The sequence below is a fragment of the Siphateles boraxobius genome, unplaced genomic scaffold, assembly GCF_051911475.1.
Source record: "Siphateles boraxobius isolate OS27281-9 unplaced genomic scaffold, OSU_SipBor_1 66, whole genome shotgun sequence".
Taxonomy (NCBI): Eukaryota; Metazoa; Chordata; class Actinopteri; order Cypriniformes; family Leuciscidae; genus Siphateles; species Siphateles boraxobius.
Window position 1 is genome coordinate 32,941,013 of NW_027509193.1, and position 20,961 is coordinate 32,961,973.

Below are 20,961 nucleotides of genomic sequence, written 5' to 3' on the forward strand. Positions count from 1 at the left end.
AGTATATAAATGTTTACATTGTTATTAATAGTGGATACTTTCATGCGCTTCCATGTCCAAGTGTCTGCTATCAGACCCGTTGAAGTGCAGTTTCTGTTCATATGTGCTATGTGTGTTAACCCTATATAGCCCTACATACAGTTAGGGTGATATACATGACTTAAAATGTGATATTGTCCGCACACCTCTTGCGTTTCGTTTGGTCACACACCACAAGGTGTCACTGTGGCCCCAAAGCTTCAGCACTGCCACTCTGAGCTCGATTGCTGATGTCTGAGGTAAAACACGCCCCCCTCATTAGCATACGGAAAAAGAAATGTATAAATAAATAAATGTATAAATAAATAAATAAATGTGGAAATAAATAAATGTAGACATAAAAACATATATACATAAATGAATGTGGAAATAAATAAAAGTGGAAATAAAAAAATGCATAAATTTATAAATAAAAATAAATAAAAAATGTGTGAAAAAATACAATTATACATAAATAAGGAAATAAAAATATAAATACTCATTTATTTGTACTTTTTTACATTTCTTTGTATATTTATTTATGTATTTATTTATGTATTTTTGCTTTTTTACATTTCTTCACATATTTATTTATTTATGTATTTATTTATTTTTAATTAAGTCAGCTTTGGCATTCCATACAAATCAAGCCAATGACAAACACAAGGAAAACACACACAAATGAACACAAAGACTCATATACCGAAACAGATTCTTTGACTCACTTATTAAGACGTGTCACTACTGGCAAAATTTTAGATTTAAAAAACTAACCTCATAACATTATTCTTGCAACTGTTATTGCAGTGTAAAAACATCTAAATAATAATAGTATACCAATTTCTGTCAGTAATGTACAACATTGATTTTGCTTGTTTATGAATTCCAGAGTAATGCCAAAACAATGAAAAATGTGTGAAAAATAATGTTTTTTAAACATTCAAGCATGAACACCTATTCTAATAGACGACTTTGAAAAAGAGCAAACTAGATCTCCTTTAAACATAAATTTGTTAGGATTATGCTTAAAATATATGGATGTTTTGTCATCATTAAATACAACTCACCCATATTCCACTGTTTTTTGAGTATTTGAGGCCAAATGTTTTGATGTGAGAAAGACTAATGAGAAACAGAAAATACCATATATTAGTATTGATAATAATATTGGAAACTATTGTGCATAAGCAAAGATATTAAATATGCACACAGTAATTTTTATATTGTGTTGTAAATGACGCCTAATGGCATGAATCATTGTCAGTGACATCATGCAACACCTATTGTAAAAATGCTCTGTTTAGTCAGTCATGATTTTTTTGAAAATATGTCTGTGTAATATAGATGATAAGTAAATACAGTAGTTCAAAACTTAAATAATCATAATAAATAAAACTTTTATACATACTTTTATAGTTGTGCAAAGAAATAAAGTCAATCTGGTTAGTAATAAGTGAAACTGGTAATGCTGTTCGTGGAGTTGTTTAAACCTCCTTTTTAAGGAGATTTAATTGATTTGATTTTTAGTTTATTTGTTTTCAGTCAGATCGCTTATTATTTGGTGTAGAAATTAATTTAAATGGGAATGAAAAAAAGTTGTCAACCGAAACATGACTGAAACATTTGAAATAAAATAATCATTTACAATTTAAATAAAAGAACAATTTAAATAAAATAATTATTTATTTGGTCGAACTAAGAAAATAAGCCAAATTAGGTAAAATTAACATGAACTTTGGTGTTGAAAATTTATAAAGTTCACTTTCATAAAATTAGTTCAACTAAATGTATAAGTTAAAATAACTAAATTTGTCAAGTAATACTAAGTAAATATAACTTAACCGAGTCCATGAAAAAAAGATAACTCCAAAAGTTAAGTATGTGTTGTTGACTAATATGGGCATGTAAGACAGATATTGTTCATTGATTTACTTTGAAATGCTTTATATTTTTGGGAAAATATCTTTGTCCCAAACACTATTGTAGGAAATATATGTGTGTAAGCTATATATTTAATGGTGTTTTCTCTTGTCTTTATTCTAAATTTTCTTCAGGACACGATCAACTACAGGATGAAAAGAACAGAAACATCCAGGATGAGAAGAGCAGAATACAACATGGTGAATGTGTCTTATTTTATTTATTAAAAGGGTCATATGATGGTTCTAAAATTAACATTATTTGGTGTATTTGGTTTAATGCAATGCGTTTACACGGTTTTAGGTTAAAAAAAGTCATTATTTTACACATACTGTACATTATTGTTGCTCCTCTATGCCTTGCCTTTCTGAAACACGTCACATTGATTTTTACAAAGCTCATCCTTCTGAAAAGCACAGTGTGTTCTGATTGGCCAGCGATCCAGCGCATTGTGATTGGCCCAAAAACATTATGCATGTGACGGAAATGTCACGCCCCTTACCATATTTGGAAGATCAGCTCCCAAAGCAAAAATGACAGGTGATAATGTCGGTTATATATCTTATCAATTCGAGCCCGAATCTGACCTGGAAAAGGCAGATGAACTCGGCATTTGTGATCGTAGAAACGACAAGCAAGCGCTACTCTATTCTGCTCCAAACTTGCGTTTGAATAGTCACTGTGTAACTTACTGTTCTCCTTACATGTACAGATGCAATTTAACAGCCAGCCAAACTCCATCCATGAAGTACAGATGAGTCAGGATTCATCATAGTCTTTGTCATTTAATAAGATGCCAGGTAGTTACATTATGAATTGGGAGTAAAACTGTAAATAACAGCAAATAAACAATAATCTGAACAATAATACAATGACTAAAGAACATTCATTTCTGAAACTCTTATCTGAAAAATACCCCAAATGAAATCAGTGTCATTAATTTACTGAAATGGAATTATCAGATAACAAAGAAAATAGCAACAAATACAGATATTGATTCATATAGTGAATTATCGTATCAAAGTAGAATGGAATCAACACATTGAATGATACACCAAAGAAAGGCTAATAGTTAAAGGATACCACCAAAATTACATTAAATCAAAGCTTGGAATAAACATCACAAATATATGCAAATATTTATCATCAAGCATTTTGTAATGAAGAATTAACTTGCATTTATTTATTTAATGCAGAGGTCTTCAATCCTGCTCCTAGAGGGCCACTGTCCTGCAGAGTTTAGTTCCAACCCTAATCAGACACACCTGAATCAGCTCATCAAGCTCTTCAGGATCTCTTGAATGTACAAGGCAGCTGTGCTGAAGCAGGTTGGAACTAAACTCTGCAGGACAGTGGCCCTCCAGGAGCAGGATTGAAGACCTCTGATTTAATGCTTTTACAAATGCAAAACAAAAGATGGCATCCAAAGATCGAGGAGAAGCTGACACCATGAAATCTGATCACTTATTTCTAGAGAACTACCACAGTGTTATGTGGATAGCAGATGAACCCAAGCGCAGACGGTATGCAAACACACAACGTTTATTATAACAGAAAAAACAGGGGAAAACAAAACCCACGAGGGGGCAAAACAGTACAAGATAAAGTAAACGACTAACCACACTAGACTAAGACTTTGACATAAAACTATACAGGAACAAGACAGGCTTTTACAAGATCGCAACTTTTAGACAAAACACTCGACAAGGTACTCACTGGCTATTGACATGGCACGTAAGGAAATGAACCGGCACAGGACAGCAAACACAAGGAGATTATAAAGGGAACACTAATGATCAATAGGTGATACAGATAAGGTGATAAGGACAGAACGAGGATAACAAGGGGGGCGGGGCAAGGGAACGAGACAACACAAGCACATGGCCAAAACACAAGACCATGTGCTTGCACACAAAACATGATTCTGTCATGATCCTGCCTCAAGAATAGAGAAAATCAAGGACATGAGGGCAGAATCATGACACACAGGGCGAGCCAGAACTAAAACAAGTTTATTTGTTTCGATGGCTGACATCAGATCGCTTATTATTTGCTGTAGATATTATTTTAAATGGGAATGAAAAAAGTTGTCAACCGAAACATGACTGAAACATTTAAAATAAAATAATCATTTACAATTGAAATAAAAGAACAATTGAAATAACATAATTATTTATTTTGTCGAATTAAGAAAATAAGCCAAATTAGGTGAAATTAACATGAACTTTCTTATTGAAAATTTAAAAAGTAAGTTCACTTTCATAAAATTATTTCAACTAAATTTATAAGTTAAAATAACTACATTTGTAAAGTATAAAATACTAAGTAAATACAACCTAACTGAGTCCATGAAAAAAAGATAACTCAAAAAGATAAGTATGTGTTGTTGACTGTATTATAGGCATGTAAGACAGATATTGGCTTCATCTTCATTGATGATGTGAAGTACTGAGGAAAATGTCTTTGTCCCAAACACTATTGAAGGAAATATGTGTGTGTAAGCTATATATTTAATGCTGTTTTCTCTTGTCTTTATTCTAAATTTTCTTCAGCACACGATCGACTACAGGACGGTAAGAACATAATACAACATGAGGAATGTGTCTTAATTAGTTATTAAAGGGGTCATATGATGGTTCTAAAAATAACATTATTTTGTGTATTTGGTTTAATGTAATATGTTTACGTGGTTTTAGGATTAAAAAAAAAGTCATTATTTTGCACATACTGTAAATTATTGTTGCTCCCAGTGGTGGCTGGTGATAATAATTTTTTGGGGGGCGGTGTGAAAATACATACAAATACTTTTCAGATAGATGTTTGAGGTCTCTTACACCTGTCGTTGTCCACAAAACTTCAGTGCCGACACTTTGAAATTTAAGACAGGGAAAGCAAAAAAGGCCATTGCTAACATCACATCCAGCCAGCCACCTCCGTTTCTCATAACAAGCGTGGGTGAAGCTCACATGGGTGAAGATCGACAGGGCAAACACCTCATAAATCATATAAGTTTTCACTATTTTCCTACTAAAAAACACAAGGAGACTTGATGTCTGAAATTACAAAGAGGCGCCGGATGGCTTTGGTCGCCTCTGTATGAAGGAAAACCATCACCTTCAATAATATTTCCAAACACATGTTTGTTTGCTCACGGCACTTTCACAAATGTAAGGTATTATTATGAAAGCTGTGGTCTTCTTGTTTTGCTTTGTAGTCAACTCCGTTAGCATCGCGGTTAATCAGGCTAACGGCTAACTGACAACTGATTTTTTTTATGACATGGTCAATAGATTTTCAGGTGCCAGAGTTTAACCCCCCCGCCCCTTTTTTTTCGCATAGACATAAAAATCACTATCCAAACTTAAATGGTTTTAATTCAAGAATGCTTTGGAATATAGACCTATGGTTGGTCTTGTTTTAAAGAAAACAAGAAAACATTCACCAGTTAATTGTAGAAATTATGAAAGTGAAACTTATATAAAAAAGTTATATAAGTTTGAGTTTATTAAAATGTACAATGTAAAAATATAATTATTCATATTTTATATAACATATATATATTACAAAATATATTTTACTCTAAAACTGCAAGAAAATTAAAGCCAAAAATCTGAACAAGTTCTGTTCCAAATTTTAGGTTGATATCTCAAAAAATTAGCTTTCAGTAAGATTTTATTTGGGCGCAGTGCCAAACCTTTTCACTAGGTGAACACCAAACTCCATTACTGCCCATATAAGGGCGTCTCCATTTTCATATATATGTTTTGAGTAGACTTGTCAAGTCAAATTTTATTTCTATAGCACATTTAAAAACAACAGTGAGGTGCTGTCGCAAGGACTACAAGTTCGGATAACCAGGTCGGGGTGGGCCAATGAGGCGCAACCAAAATGACCTGCTCCTCGTCCTCCCTGATCTTGCACAGGGGTCTGTGCGAGAAGGCTCACTGGGGGAAACGCATGAGGCCCCGCGGCCAGCTGTGCACCAGTGCATCCGTGCCGAGCATGCCCTAGGTCAGGGAATAAAACAGGCTGCAATGGGAAGAGTCGTAGGAGGCAAACAGATCTACCTGAGCGTCCCCGAACTGTTCCCAAATCAGCTGAACCGACTGGGGATGGAGTCACTATTCGCCAGAGAGAGGCTGAATCCGTGAGAGCTCGACGGCTGCACAGTTCAGGTCTCCTGGAATGTATATAGCACGAAGCGACCTCAGATGCTTCTGACTCCATAGGAGGAGGTGGCGGGCGAGTTGCGACATACGGCGGGAGCGTATACCACCTTGTCGGTTGATGTACACTACTGTCGCGGTATTGTCTGAACGGACTAGTGCATGCTGGTCTTTGAGTAAGGCAAGGAAGCGGTGCAGAGCCAATCGTACTGCCAGCAACTCGAGGCAATTGACATGCAGAAGGCGCTGGGGTCCTGTCCATTGCACATGGTACCCCAGCCCGTGGTGGAGGCATCTGTTGAGACAACAACATGCCTGGAAACTTGATCTAGGGGCACACCGGCCCATAGAAAGCTGAGGTTCGACCACGGGGTGAAGGTTTGATGCCAGGTCGGAGTAACTGGTACTCAGAGCGTGCCCTGTTGCCATGCCCACCTCGGGACTCAGTACTGAAGCGGTCTCAAATGAAGCAACCCGAGCGGTGTGGCTGCCGCTGCGGATGCCATTTGCCCCAGGAGCCTCTGAAATAGTTTCAGTGGAACCGCACTCTTGCTCTGGATTTGACGCAGGCAAGTCAGCAGTGACTGCGCACACTCAGTCGTAAGCTGCGCGGACATGGCGACGAGTCGATGTTCACAAGCCTGGTCTCGAGAGTGAGCTAGGATCAGCCAGTCGTCGAGATAGTTCAGGACGCGAACCCCATGTAGCCGAAGCGGTTTCAAGGGCTGCCTCGACGACCTTTGTAATGACGCGAGGAGACAGGGCTAGTCCGAAGGGGAGAACCGCGTATTGATATGCCTTCCCCTTGAAAGCAAACTGAAGAAACGGTCTGTGTCGAGGAAGAATGGAGACATGAAAGTAGGTGTCCTTCAGGTCGATCGCTGCAAACCAATCCTGTGGCTGAACACATTCGAAAATGCGTTTGGCCGTGAGCATTTTGAACGGAAGCCTGTGAAGGGATCGGTTCAAAACGCGTAGGTCCAGGATTGGCCGTAACCCACCGGATTTCGTCGGCACAATGAAGTAGGGGCTGTAGAACCCGGACTTCATTTCGGCTGGCGGTACAATCTCGATCGCACCTTTCGCCAGCAAGGTTGCGAATTCCGCACGCATGATAGGGGCATTGCCACCGACCATATTTTAGCGGACTCCCCGGAAGCGGGGAGGAGATCGTGCGAACTGAATTGCATAGCCGAGCCTGATGGTCCTGGCAACCCAGCGGGACAGGTAGGGAAGCTGAAGCCAGGTTCCCAAAAAACTGCACTAGCGGAGTCATGGGGACCATAGACGTACCCTCGGTGAGGCAGCGAAGCGGTATGACTGGCCCGGACTGGGGAGGCATAGCGTCCTGGTGTGGGGGCACAGACGTAGACCGCGTCCTGACAGAGGAGACCAGGGATGGACGTGCGTTCCACTGGGGTCTCGTCTGACAGGGGTCTGGCGATAGAGGGGGACGTGAGTGGCGAGGCTCGTAAGCGGCGCACACTGTCATCCGAGAACTCTATGACAGAGGAGAACGAGAGTGGTGAGGCTCGTAAGCGGCACACACTGTCATCCGCGCACTCTGGAGGCTCAGAGATGGGGGTATTAGTTCTGTTCTTAGCCACATGGGGGTGCCGCTGACCGGCCGGCCAGTGGCAGGAGAACAAGAGATTCTCCCCCGGCCCTCCACCTGGGGAAGGAGTGGCCCTGCTACCACCTCCTCGACAGAACTGTAGGCCATCTCTGAGCTGTCCGCATCAGGGACACCGCTTGGCCTGGTGTGTAGCGGGCTGCGGGGCCTGAGCGGACTGGGGCGCCTTCCTGTGACTACCTCTTCGGCGCGGCCCGGTAAAGGCTGCTGCTGGGGCCGAGCGGGAGGGGCGGGAGTCTCATCTGTCTCTGGGCGGCCGAGAACTTTTGGGCCAAGTCCTCGACCGTGCCGCCGGAAAGGCCTGCCTGGGATATAGGGGAGTCGAGGAGACTTGTCGCTTGACATCCTGCATATCTGCCAGGTTAAGCCACAGGTGTCTTTCCTGGACCACAGTTGTGGACATTGGTCAGCTCTGCCCTCGTGCATGTCCTTTAGCATTCTGGCCTGGTAGGCCTAGAGGATGGCCATGGCATGCAGTGAGGCGGCGGCCTGCATCGCAGCTCTGTAGGAATTCGCCACCAGGGTAGACGGAAACCTACAGGCTTTGGAGGGGTGCTTTGGGTCACCACGCCACATCGAAGCACTCTGAGGACACAGCTGCATCGCAACAGAGCGTTTGACAGGGGGAACCCCAGTGTACCCTTTCACTGCGGCCTCATCAAGGGCATAGAAGGCGGAGGAGGTCGCCGAGCGATCACGGGAAGACAACGGGAATTCCAGGACCTTGCGACCTCCTCATGCACTTCCGGGAAGAAAGGAACTGGGGGGGGGGGGGGTGCACCGACGAGAGTCAGCGCGTGCAGCCCCCAAGAACCAATCATCCAAACACGAGCACTCAGGAGAGGGTGGAGGGTACCACGCGAACCGAAAACTCGCAGCGGCCCCGGGAAAGCATAGCTGTTAGTTCTGGGTGGGACTCGGACAATGCCGCGACCCCGGGGGGCGGCAGCACATCTGAATCCTCATCCACAGAAGATTCCAGCTAGCCTTGTGATGCGGCGATCGACATCGCCTCATCATGTGGAGCAACGAATGAGACATAAGGCACATCAGAAGATGGCCCCGCGGCTGCACTCGAGGTGTTTGCGGGTTGCTGCGCTGGTGAGGGGGGTGTGGCCCGAGGGAAGCATCGTCGGGGCAGTATTCCCTGGCCACCAGCCAAAGTGTTGCCCCTCGTAGAGGGGACAGATCGGGGTGCGGCAGAGGGGACCCTACCTTTAATAAGGTCACGGAGTCTCGATCTCAGCGCAGCGATGGTCATGTTCCCGCAGTGAGAACATGACTCATTCATGAAAGCTGCACTTGCGTGTTCTAAGCCCAAACACGCAAGACAACGACCATGCCCATCAGATAATGAGAAGGAACGACCGCACCCAGAAATACACGGGGGAAACATCTTGAAAAAGACGTGCCTGTGCAAGCTCATTTGTGAAAGGACGCTCACTAGCCTGTGCTGAAGCGGACAGGGAGAAACACACACACTGAATGCAGACCACTGCACAGATCAGCAGGCAGGAATGTGAAACTCGCTGGAAATCACCTTTGCACCAGCACAGACTGGAGAGCTGCTGATCTCAAAGGATACTCGATGATACTTGATGAATTCAGGCTGTAGAAATGAAGAGGACCTCTTGGCTCCAAAGCAAAAACATATCTGCATGTTGCCAGCGTCCTTCGTTATATACCCACGAGGTGGGGCGGAGCTACGCCATGCAAATTCTGCAGACCCATGGCATTTCTTTGCCATTGGCTCGTTTTTTAATACTCGAAGGTGATAGGCTTCTAAGCGAAACCCCCATTTTCGTGTGTGAAAATGGAGTGACTACGAAAGGGAAAGGAATATTAGTTAGAAAGAAAGAAAGAAAAGTTAGAAAGAAAGAAAGATTAGTGAAAAAGAAAGAAAGAAAGATTAGTTAAAAAGAAAAAAGAAATTAGTTAGGAAGAAAGAAAAGTTAGAGAGAAATAAATAAATAAAGAATAGTTAGAAAAAAAATTAAGAAAAAAAGATTAGTTAGAGAGAAAGAAAGAAAGAGAGATCAGTTAGAAAGAAAGAAAGAATAGTTAGAAAAAATAAAGAAATATTAGTTTTAAAAAAAGATAGAGAAAAAATTTTGTTAAAAAAGAAAGAAGAATAAAGAAGGAAAGATTAGTGAGAAAGCGAGAAAGAAAGAAAGATTAGTTAGAAAGAAAGAATAGTTAGAAAAAAGAAAGAAAGATTAGTTAAAGAGAAAGATTTGTTAGAAAGAAAGAAAGATTAGTTTTAAAAAAAGATAGAGAAAAGAAAGAATTTTGTTAAAAAAGAAAGAAGGAAAGATTAATGAGAAAGAGAGAAACTGAAAGATTAGTTTGAAGGAAAGGTTAGAAAGAAAGAAAGATTAGTTAGAAAAAAAGAAAGAATAGTTAAAATGAAAAAAGAAAGAAAGATTAGTTAGAATGAAAAAAGAAAGACAGATTAGTTAGAATAAAAAAAGAAAAATATTAAAAAGAAAGCAAGCTTAGTTAGAAAGAAAGAAAGATAGATTAGCTAGAAAGAAAGAAAGATATATTAGTTTGGTTTTCTCAAGACAAATTCAAAGTTCCCTTTCGAACGGTCACTTCTTATTGCGTAGCTATACGCAGTGGGGGAACTCCTTTTCCTCGATTTACTGAAGCTTTTGTGTAAAACGCATTTGCAGCTGCACAGCTAGCACATTGAGCATCAGTCTCGCTCATAGGCTGTGCTGCGGCAACTACACATCCAATGGCGCGGGCGCGAGCCCGCAGAGGGAGTCATGGCCAAAGCCTATAATATTCCCCTGAATTCGCCATTATAGCAGATTTTACTCCTTCAGCGACAACTTCACGTCTCTGACTGTTTACTGAGCCTTCGCCGTTGAACAAGCCCTTCAGCCTAAGCGAGCATCGTTTCAGCAGACTACGCCTCTCAGCCGTTTTCTCCTGACGGCGTCTCACCTGTGGCTATCCGGCGACGACGATGCTATATCCTTTTAATCACTATTATTCTCTGTGTTCGAGTCTCCTAGGCGTTGTTTCAAATGCCTCGGTCCTGTGCCACATGCGGATGCAAGCTGCATGAGGCTGATGAACACACGAGCTGCATTCCATGCCTGGATGTCGACCATGCAGAAAATGCACTCTCTGCCAGTGGATGCTCGGTCTGCGACAGCATGCCGATCTTCGTACTTCGAACACGACTAGCTCTCTCAAGAGACGGCGACGCCGCTACACCCGCACTTCCCTTTCCGGCCCTACTTCAGCCGAGGAGGAAGAACCGCCGCAACCGGAGAGCATGGATGTTTGTGAACGCACGCCGGCCACGTCCCCACGTGCCTCACATTCTCCAGCTCAGACGCCTTCACCGGTCGTGTTCGAGGGTGATCAGCGGAGTTCGAGGGCCGTCGCGGACCTCGAGCTCAAGTGGGCTGCCCCCGAGGAACCTCCTCGAAGCCGGCTGGTTGGCTGGTTTCTGTCGGGGCACCAGCTGGCCCCTTGTCACATGCCGGTGCCATTTTTTCTTGAGGTACACGAGGAGCTGACCAGGGCGTGGCGCACTCCTTATTCAACACATGTGGGATCTTCAGTTTCTGCAACGCTCTCCTCTGTATAGGCAGTCCAACACTCAGAGTGTGCCCAAATCACAATGTAAGGGTATCAGGTCCCTCTATGTTAGGCGGCCCACTCCAATCAGTGTGTCAATCCCTAGCCACACGGGCGCTGGCCTGTCAAGCCATCCCCGATGTGTTGAGTTGGGTCATAAACACTATAAAGCGAGGCTACTCGTTTCAATTCGCTCGCAGACCCCCAAAGTTTCAGGCGGTTGTTGAGTCTTCGGTGAGAAGCAACGTGGGTCACGTGCTTTGCACCGAAGTGCAGAATTTATTAGCAAAAGGGGCGATAGAGCTAGTCCCCCTGCGCTAAAAAATTCGGGTTTCTACAGCCGCTATTTTCTAATCCCGAAAAAAGACGGCAATCTCAGAGCCATACTAGATTTGAGACATTTTAACAAGGCTCTCATGAGACGGCCGTTCAAAATGTTAACTATTGGTTTGTTACAATGGATCTGAAAGATGCATACTTTCACATTCAGATAAACCCTTGTCACAGGCCATTCTTGAGATTCACCTTCGAGGGTAAGGCTTATCAACACACCATTTTGCCATTCGGTCTGTCATTAGCACCCCGTAGTTTCACAAAGTGTATGGACGCAGCGCTCTCTCCTCTGAGACTTCAGGGAGTGCGCATGCTAAACTATCTCGATGACATGCTGGTGCTGGCACAGTCGAGAGCCGAGCTACTGGCTCACAGGGATTTGATTCTCGGCCATTTAGAATGCCTGGGTCTCACAATCAATGTTACAAAGAGCAAACTGAACCCCAGCCAGAGTGTGTTCTTTCTGGGCACAGTTATAGACTCTGTGACGATGACAGCGCGGCTCACTAGAGAGCCCCTAAATAAATTTCAGACTGCACTGACTGAAACGCCCTGTGCCAACCCATGAATGGGTTCCATGGCAGTCAGGCAGCCTGCGCATCATGGTGAATCACGGTTGTTTAAGGACCCTGATTCCCTGGCAGGCTCAGGACTGGTACAACGAGGGTCTGGCCATGGGAGTAATTTCCAGGAGGAAATTGTTTTTTACAGACGCATCCAACCTGGGTTGGGGAGCGCTGCACGAGGGCAAGCCTGCCTCCAGCCTCTGGTCGAGCATGGAGCAGAGCTTACATATCAACTGTCTGGAAATGTAAGCAGTTGGGTTGGCCCTGTAAGCATTTCTGTCAAACCTCAGAGGTGGTGGCCTACATAAATCACCAAGGGGGCATCAGGTCTGGCAACCTGCATGCTATGGCGAGAGACCTCCTTTTATGGGCACAGACCAATCTAAGCTCCCTGGGAGCAGCGCATATCCCTGGCGTCCAGAATTTGGGTGCGGATATGCTCTCACGGGGCAACACTCCCCTAGGCGAGTGGTCCCTGAACTCATAGACGGTCAGTCTGATATGGAGTGTGTTCGGCGAGGCTGAAATCAACCTTTTTGCCTCGAGAACCAACACCCACTGCGAAGTGTTCTTCTCAAAGAGCAGGGACGCGCTGGCCAATCCATGGCCCAACCGCCCCCTTTGCGCTTTTCCCCCCGTCTCGATGATTCCACAAGTCATCAAACGGATCAGGGAGAGCAGATGCCCAGTGATTCTGGTGGCCCCTCTCTGGAAATCCAGACCGTGGTTTCCGGAGCTGGTTCAGTTATCAGACACAATTCCCTGGCCTGTTCCAATGAGGAAAGACCTTCTCACACAGGCCAACGGGACGATATGACATCCTCGACCCGATTTATGGACCCTCCATGTATGCCCCCTAAACGGGTACCCAGGGATCTCTGAGGCAAGGGCCCCTGCTACTCGGCGCCTTTATGCTTTGAAATGGTTGGGTTTTTCCAGGTGGTGCTCGAAAAATCGTGTTGACCCAGAGTCATGTGAGGTATCTGTGGTACTCTCCTTCCTGCAGGAGCTGTTGGACGCGGGCCGCTCCCCGTCCACGCTCAAAGTTTACCTGGCAGCCATTGCAGCGCATCATGCTCTGGTGATCACTAAGAAGAAACAACTTGGTGGTATGGTTTCTAAAGGGTGCTAGGAAGTCCTTTTGAAACGCTCCAGTCGGTTGATCTTAAACCTCTCTCGCTAAAGACTGCTCTCCTGTTGGCATTGGCATCTATCAAGCTAGTGGGAGATCTGCAGGCTCTCTCTGTGAGCCCTTCATGTTTGGAGTTTGGAACAGATGATTCCAGAGTCATTCTCAAACCTAGGCATGGTTATGTACCCAAAGTGCTCTCAACGCCGTTCAGAGCACAGGTTATTACATTATCAGCCCTTCCCCCTTCTGCTGAGGATGGGGAGGTTAATCTTCTCTGCCCTATCAGAGTGGTGAGAACCTATCTGGAGCGTTCTGCGTCTTTCAGACAATCAGAACACCCCCCTCGGCGGGCTCTGACGTGTAATGACACAGAGGCGCCCGCGCCATTGGATGTGAAGGTGCCGCAGCACAGCCTATGAGCGAGCCTGATGCTCAATGTGCTTGCTGTGCAGCTGCAAATGCGTTTTACACAAAAGCTTCAGTAAATCGAGGAAAATGAGTTTCCCCAACTGCGTATAGCTACGCAATACACGTTCCCTATTTCAGGGAACTGAGGTTACGATAGTAACCGAGTAGTTTGCTTACAAACTTTTTAATCTAGTTCACAATTAATGCAGTATTTTTTATTATTTTTATTATCTTGTTCTAAAGTTACTATGATTCTTATAAAAATAAATAATTGTCTTTATTTTTTATATGCTCATCTGTAAAGCAGACTTTTCAATATTTTCAGCAGTGAAAGTGACTCTGGATGCTGATTCAGCTCATCCACAGCTCATCGTGTCTCATGATGGGAAACAAGTGGAATGTGGAAACAGACAGAACGCAGGAAAAGACAGGTTTAATTATCAACTTGGTGTTCTCGGGAAGGACGGATTCTCCTCAGGGAGTTTTTACTTTGAGGTGCAGGTGAAGGATCAAACTGAGTGGGATGTAGGAGTGGCCAGAGAATCTGTTAACAGGAAGAGCTGGTTCGGTCAGAAGCCTGATGGAGGATACTGGACTGTGAGTCGGAGAGACAAGTGGTATTGGGTTCTTGACTCTTCAGATATCTCTCTTTGTCCGAGAGTGGAGCCTCAGAGGGTCAGGGTTTTTGTGGATTATGAGGAGGGTCACGTGTCCTTTTATGATGTGGAGTCCATGTATCATATCTACTCTTACACCAGTCAGTCTTTTAATGAAAAACTCTTTCCATTTGTTTGTTTGGGGGATTGGAAGAATGAAAACTCCACACCACTGATCATCTGTGATGATACTAATGACGTCAGTGAATGAATTTACATGATCAAGTGAAATAAAAGGAAATAAATTACAATCAGTGTAACAGCCATAAATATGAACTATGATTCACAATTATGGACACAGAAGTGTGTCAGGAGTTCACAAGGAGTTCACCTGATCACTGTTCCCCATCAGCACCTCCTCATCTCCACTAGATAGTGAATGAAAGTCATCATGAAGTGCTGATCGCACAGTTAACTGTTTCTCCCTTAATAGTGTTTGTTGATGAATGTCCAGATTGAGTAACTCTGGAGTCAAAGAACAAGCCCACAATGCCATTGTGTTATTCAGATTTCATGACTTATATGTGGATAACGTAAAGAATTAGTGTCCAAACTTCTGATCTTAAAGGGTAAGTTCGGCGTTTTACAAGTAAAGCCCTGTTTTAAGATCGTTTCTGATTAAATCGAACGGTTAAGATTAAAATTTGGACACATGCTGGTGTCCCGAGAATTTTAGGTTTTTGTGTTAGCACCTCTACTAGTTGAAGGTTTGTTATGGAAGACCATCTGGACTTTAGCAAACAAATATTTATTGGTAAATAAAATTAAGGAAATAACTTTCAAAATCTTACAGTACTACCCAGTAAATCATTTTTGTGTTAGATTTTAAAAGGATATTGATCTAAACTGTTCTGTTTGCAACACATTGGCTGAAACCTAGTTTAATTTATTTTGGAAAGATTTGTCTAGATTTATAATTGACAACATTGACCCCACTTTCACTAATATCCCCTCAAATAAAAGGAAAGAATACTATGTTATAAATTTCATTTTTGCTTTATTCCATATACACAAATGTAAGTACAGTAAAACCCAACCTTTGTTTTTGGTTCTCGAAAAAGAAATGCAGCAATATAAAAATAAAAATTTTTAATCACACAATAAGAAAGCACTTAAAATTGTTTCTGAATCCTTTGATACATTTATGTTTAGCCTCCCCCTGTCTGTCTGTTTTTCTGTGTATATGTATTACTTTAGTTCTGACTGTACATTGACTTTGTTTGAAGTTTTTTTTAAAACATTCATTTGGAATCACACAGACATCAATAATGTGAATATGAATCTCAAAAATGGTGACATGCTTCACCACAATGCATGCTGGGAGGCACCAGTTTAAAACCCATTGCTCCCAGCATGCATTGCTGCTGTGCGTGATAAGATAAACAAGATAACACATACAGTAACAAAACGAGAAAGACAAAGAATTTATTTCATTATAAAACTTTATTGAAGGTTTGTTTCTCCTTGATCAGGATGGAATGATATGAAAAAGATGTGAGCCGTTCTCCGTGGAAATAGAGAGAGGCCGATAAAACCAGACATTTAAGAGAAAGGAAAGTTCAGTGCTCTGTGTTGCACCCGTTCACTTTAAAACCATTCAGAACTCGACAACAGCCGTATGAACATCCACATGAAGCTGTCTTGAGAAGTGTTCGTTTAACTCTACACACTGCATTTCAAACGCCGTCTGTTCATTTCAACAAAATAAGTGTGCTTTCAGTTACACCAGTCCTTTTAAAAAAACAGGTCATTGGAAAAGCACTGCTCATATTTAAATAAACGCACCAGTGAAACCCAAAGCGCATCGGCTGATTCTGTAAGAGTTTCTCGACAGCTTCTGTTGAACATCCACTTTGGCCTCTTGATCATTGGCAACGTGTAAAATCTATCAGAAATAAACATAAAACAAGCTGACGCTAGAAGCCCTGCAGCTCTCAGAACACGCCGGCACTGAGATCACAGGCTGGCCCGTGTGAAAGGCAATACATGAGCACTGAAGCAGTGATCCGCGTCCTAGAAGAAGCTGGGCCGGGGTTTGGCTGTGACAGCTGTGATGCGCTGCTATAGTTTCAATGTTCCCGCTGGAAGACTTCCATTGCACAGTCTGTAGAAGCGCAGATCGTTCACAATACGATACACTCCCTGAGAAAACGACGGCAGGTCCTGTGAGGGGCGGAAAAGACAGGAAAAAAGAGACGTGACTCAAATGTTAAAACATGAAGACGGTTCACTCTAAATGACTACACCCATGACATCATCCAAGCCAGGTTTGTGAATCTGGCAAAACAGGTCTTAATTTCCTGGTCTAATTGCACTCTAAATTTCAAAGAGAGAGGAAGTAGAAAAAAATAAATAATAAAATAATAAAAATGAAGCCTATTTTTAGGACTATTGGGATTTATATGCAATGCCATTCACAATATGTATAATGTTACAAAAGATTTGTCAAATAAATGCTGTTCTGTTGAACTTTCGATTCATCAAAGAATCCTGAAAAAATATGAAACAGCACAACAGTTTTCAACATTAATAATCAGAAATGTTTCTTGAGCATCAAATCATCATATTAGAATGATTTCTGAAGGATCATGTGACACTGAAGACTGGAGTAATGATGCTGAAAAATCTGCTTTGATCAGGAATAAATGGCATTTTACAATATATTCACATAGAAAATATATTAGAAAAGATAGAATATATATATATATATATATATATATATATATATATATATATATATATATATATATATATATATATATATAAAATAATTATGGTCATGTGAACAATTAACAGCCAGAAAATGTTCCAGCTTCACATCAGTAAAAAACACTGGGGTAATTCGATGTTCAGGTTTGAATCACATGAGTCACGTTCACTCACTCTTTCTGGCGTGAAGTTTCGGGCGAGCGTTGTGCGCTGGTGAGGGTCGAGGCCTTGGCAGCCGCTGAGAAACTCTGGCAAGAAGGAAGAGTAAAACGCTTGGAAATCCACAGCCGCCATGTTGTAGAGCGCCAGCGTGATGTCATCCTGGAGGAGCTCGTGACTCTTGTGCAGCAGGACTTGCAGAAGAACATTTATGAAGTGGAACAGCATCGAGTTCCGGAACAGCTTCTGAAATACACACACACGCATCACTGACCAAACCACACACACATCACTGACCAAACCACACACACACATCACTGACCAAACCACACACACATCACTGACCAAACCACACACACATCACTGACCAAACCACACACACACATCACTGACCAAATCACTGACCAAACCACACACACATCACTGACCAAACCACACACACATCACTGACCAAACCACACACACACACACATCACTGACCAAACCACACACACACACACACACACATCACTGACCAAACCACACACACACACACACACACACACACACACACACATCACTGACCAAATCACTGACCAAACCACACACACATAACTGACCAAACCACACACACACACACATCACTGACCAAACCACACACACATCACTGACCAAATCACTGACCAAACCACACACACATCACTGACCAAACCACACACACACATCACTGACCAAACCACACACACACACATCACTGACCAAACCACACACACACACACACACACATCACTGACCAAACCACACACACACACACACATCACTGACCAAATCACTGACCAAACCACACACACATCACTGACCAAACCACACACACATCACTGACCAAACCACACACACATCACTGACCAAACCACACACACACGCACACACACATCACTGACCAAACCACACACACATCACAAACCACACACACACACACACATCACTGACCAAACCACACACACACACACATCACTGACCAAATCACTGACCAAACCACACACACATCACTGACCAAACCACACACACACATCACTGACCAAACCACACACACACACACATCACTGACCAAACCACACACACATCACTGACCAAACCACACACACATCACTGACCAAACCACACACACATCACTGACCAAACCACACACACATCACTGACCAAACCACACACACATCACTGACCAAACCACACACACATCACTGACCAAACCACACACACATCACTGACCAAACCACACACACATCACACATCACTGACCAAACCACACACACACACACACATCACTGACCAAACCACACACACACACACACACACATCACTGACCAAACCACCCACACACACACACACACACACACACACACACACACACATCACTGACCAAACTACACACACACACACACACATCACTGACCAAACCACACACACATCACTGACCAAACCACACACACGTCACTGACCAAACCACACACACACGTCACTGACCAAACCACACACACACGTCACTGACCAAACCACACACACACACGTCACTGACCAAACCACACACACGTCACTGACCAAACCACACACACGTCACTGACCAAACCACACACACGTCACTGACCAAACCACACACATCACTGAACAAACCACACACACACACACACATCACTGACCAAACCACACACACACACATCACTGACCAAACCACACACACACACCATAGACCAAACCACACACACACCACTGCACTGACCAAACCACACACACAGACACCACTGACCAAACCACACACACAGACACCACTGACCTAACCACACACACACATCACTGACCAAACACAACACACATCACTGACAAAACCACACACACACACACACCACATCACCGACCAAAGCCAGTGCACATTTGATCACACCGCCCGGCATCATATTTGCTGAAAGAAATCGAAAACTTGTTTCTTACTAATTTTGGGGAGCGGATTCCAAAAAATTGCTCTAATGCACAAAAAATGATGCATTTTGTAGCATTTTTGCTTTCGACAACTATTTGTTTAACTACATCCAAACGGCAATGGATAATTACAGGTTTAGAAAAAAACGTAATACAATATTACGTTGTGTTTATCTAGTTCTATGACATTAAATGTATTTAGCCATGTTTTTCCACTCCTTTGAAGAGACTTTTTAAGGTCTATATACATTTTAGGGCTGCAACTAACAATTATTTTGATAATCGATTAATCGGACGATTATTTTTTCGATTAATCGATTAATCGGATAGAAATTCAATTAGATTTTTTTTATTTATTATAACTAAATAAAACCGTAAATCAGGGTATTTATGTGTAAAAGTGTACTTTAAAAAGTGCAAAAGCCACACATTGAGTTTTACTAATATCAATATTTGCATTGTTTTTAATGATAATTAAATGATGGCAAGTTGACAAACATGATTATTGTTAAAAAAATGATATCCAACATATTATGTTTTAACACAATTTTTGTTAAAACAAATTTACACAGACATGTTGTTCAGATGTGAATATCTGAACTAAAAACAAACTAAAAACATCTAAAATATATAATTCATTTAATTTTTATTTAAAATTAATTATATATAAGGAATATAAGGATAAAGAATATAATATATATTATATATATATAATATATAAAAGAATATAATATAAGGATAAATTGATTAAATAAATATTGAAAGACTGAAAACAATTGTGTGAATGTAGAGCCGCAGTAGATCGCGTTTGAAAAACAATTAAAACTTAGTGGACAAATGCTATAAAAAGAGAACGTAATGGAGGTAACGTTACCCAGCAAGCTAACAGGCTTGAGTAAAGGACAGGAGAAATTATGCATTAGTGCACAAGCATTCGCTGAAAACCACTGAGTACAGTGACTAAAAAACAATATTTTACTGCTGCTGTTATTAACTGCCTTTGTATTTAATGCTTCACTTTGTAAACACCGTTTTAATTTAACCTATTTCTGCGGTAGCGCTATTTTAATCCATCACTTACGTTGCGAGCGAACTGATTGCACAACCTGATGCTCGAGACAAAATACAGACATCCCGGAAGTCCCGGGAGTCTCCCGCATATTGATGGCGGCTCCCTGATGCCCGCGAATTAGTTCAAACTCCCGAAATCTAGAGCGCGCAAGCAAGAGCGCGCATGCGAGACAGAAGAGACTGCTCCAAACCGTGTAGCGCGCGCGCTCGGCAGAGCGCCTGAGGGAGAGAGACCTTGCGTGTGTGTGCGTACCAGTAAACGCTCCCCGTGACGCAAGCAGACCAACTAATCGATAATGACATTCGTTGACAACGATTTTCATAATCGATTATAATCGATTTTATCGATTAGTTGTTGCAGCCCTAATACATTTACAATTTTTTTATTTTATATGTGTATATACACACAATCAGATTTGAGCAAATGTAAGCATATGTCAGCGTGTCTTACCCTGTGGTACAGCTTGTGTTTGGTGTTCAGGACCTCCAGGTAACTCAAGTTTTGTTTGAAGATGTGAATATCCGGCTGTAGGAAAGACTGACCAAATGCCTGCAAATCAAAGACATGACGCTCAGACACAAGAATCACACATAACAGCGTTTCCAGCTCCGCTATTTAATCTGCAACTTGTGAATCTTA

General features: G+C 42.3%; 2 protein-coding genes across 2 annotated transcripts in view; one reads left to right on the top strand and one right to left on the bottom strand.

Moving 5' to 3' along the window:
* Positions 1-14,776, top strand: part of LOC143722349 (butyrophilin subfamily 1 member A1-like) — a 28,115-nt gene extending 13,339 nt beyond the window's left edge. The window contains exons 7-8 of the mRNA XM_077213763.1: positions 2,073-2,138; positions 14,081-14,776. Coding sequence (XP_077069878.1) covers positions 2,073-2,138; positions 14,081-14,640 — 626 coding nt within the window. The 3' untranslated portion in view covers positions 14,641-14,776. The remainder of the gene's footprint in view (positions 1-2,072; positions 2,139-14,080) is intronic.
* Positions 14,777-15,853: 1,077 nt separating this feature from the next.
* The window catches only part of xpo6 (exportin 6), a 40,178-nt gene continuing 35,070 nt past the window's right edge, over positions 15,854-20,961 (bottom strand). The window contains exons 23-25 of the mRNA XM_077213736.1: positions 20,773-20,871; positions 17,313-17,543; positions 15,854-16,592 (exon numbers count right to left, since the gene is read on the bottom strand). Of these exons, the coding sequence (XP_077069851.1) occupies positions 16,491-16,592; positions 17,313-17,543; positions 20,773-20,871 (432 nt within the window). The 3' untranslated portion in view covers positions 15,854-16,490. The remainder of the gene's footprint in view (positions 16,593-17,312; positions 17,544-20,772; positions 20,872-20,961) is intronic.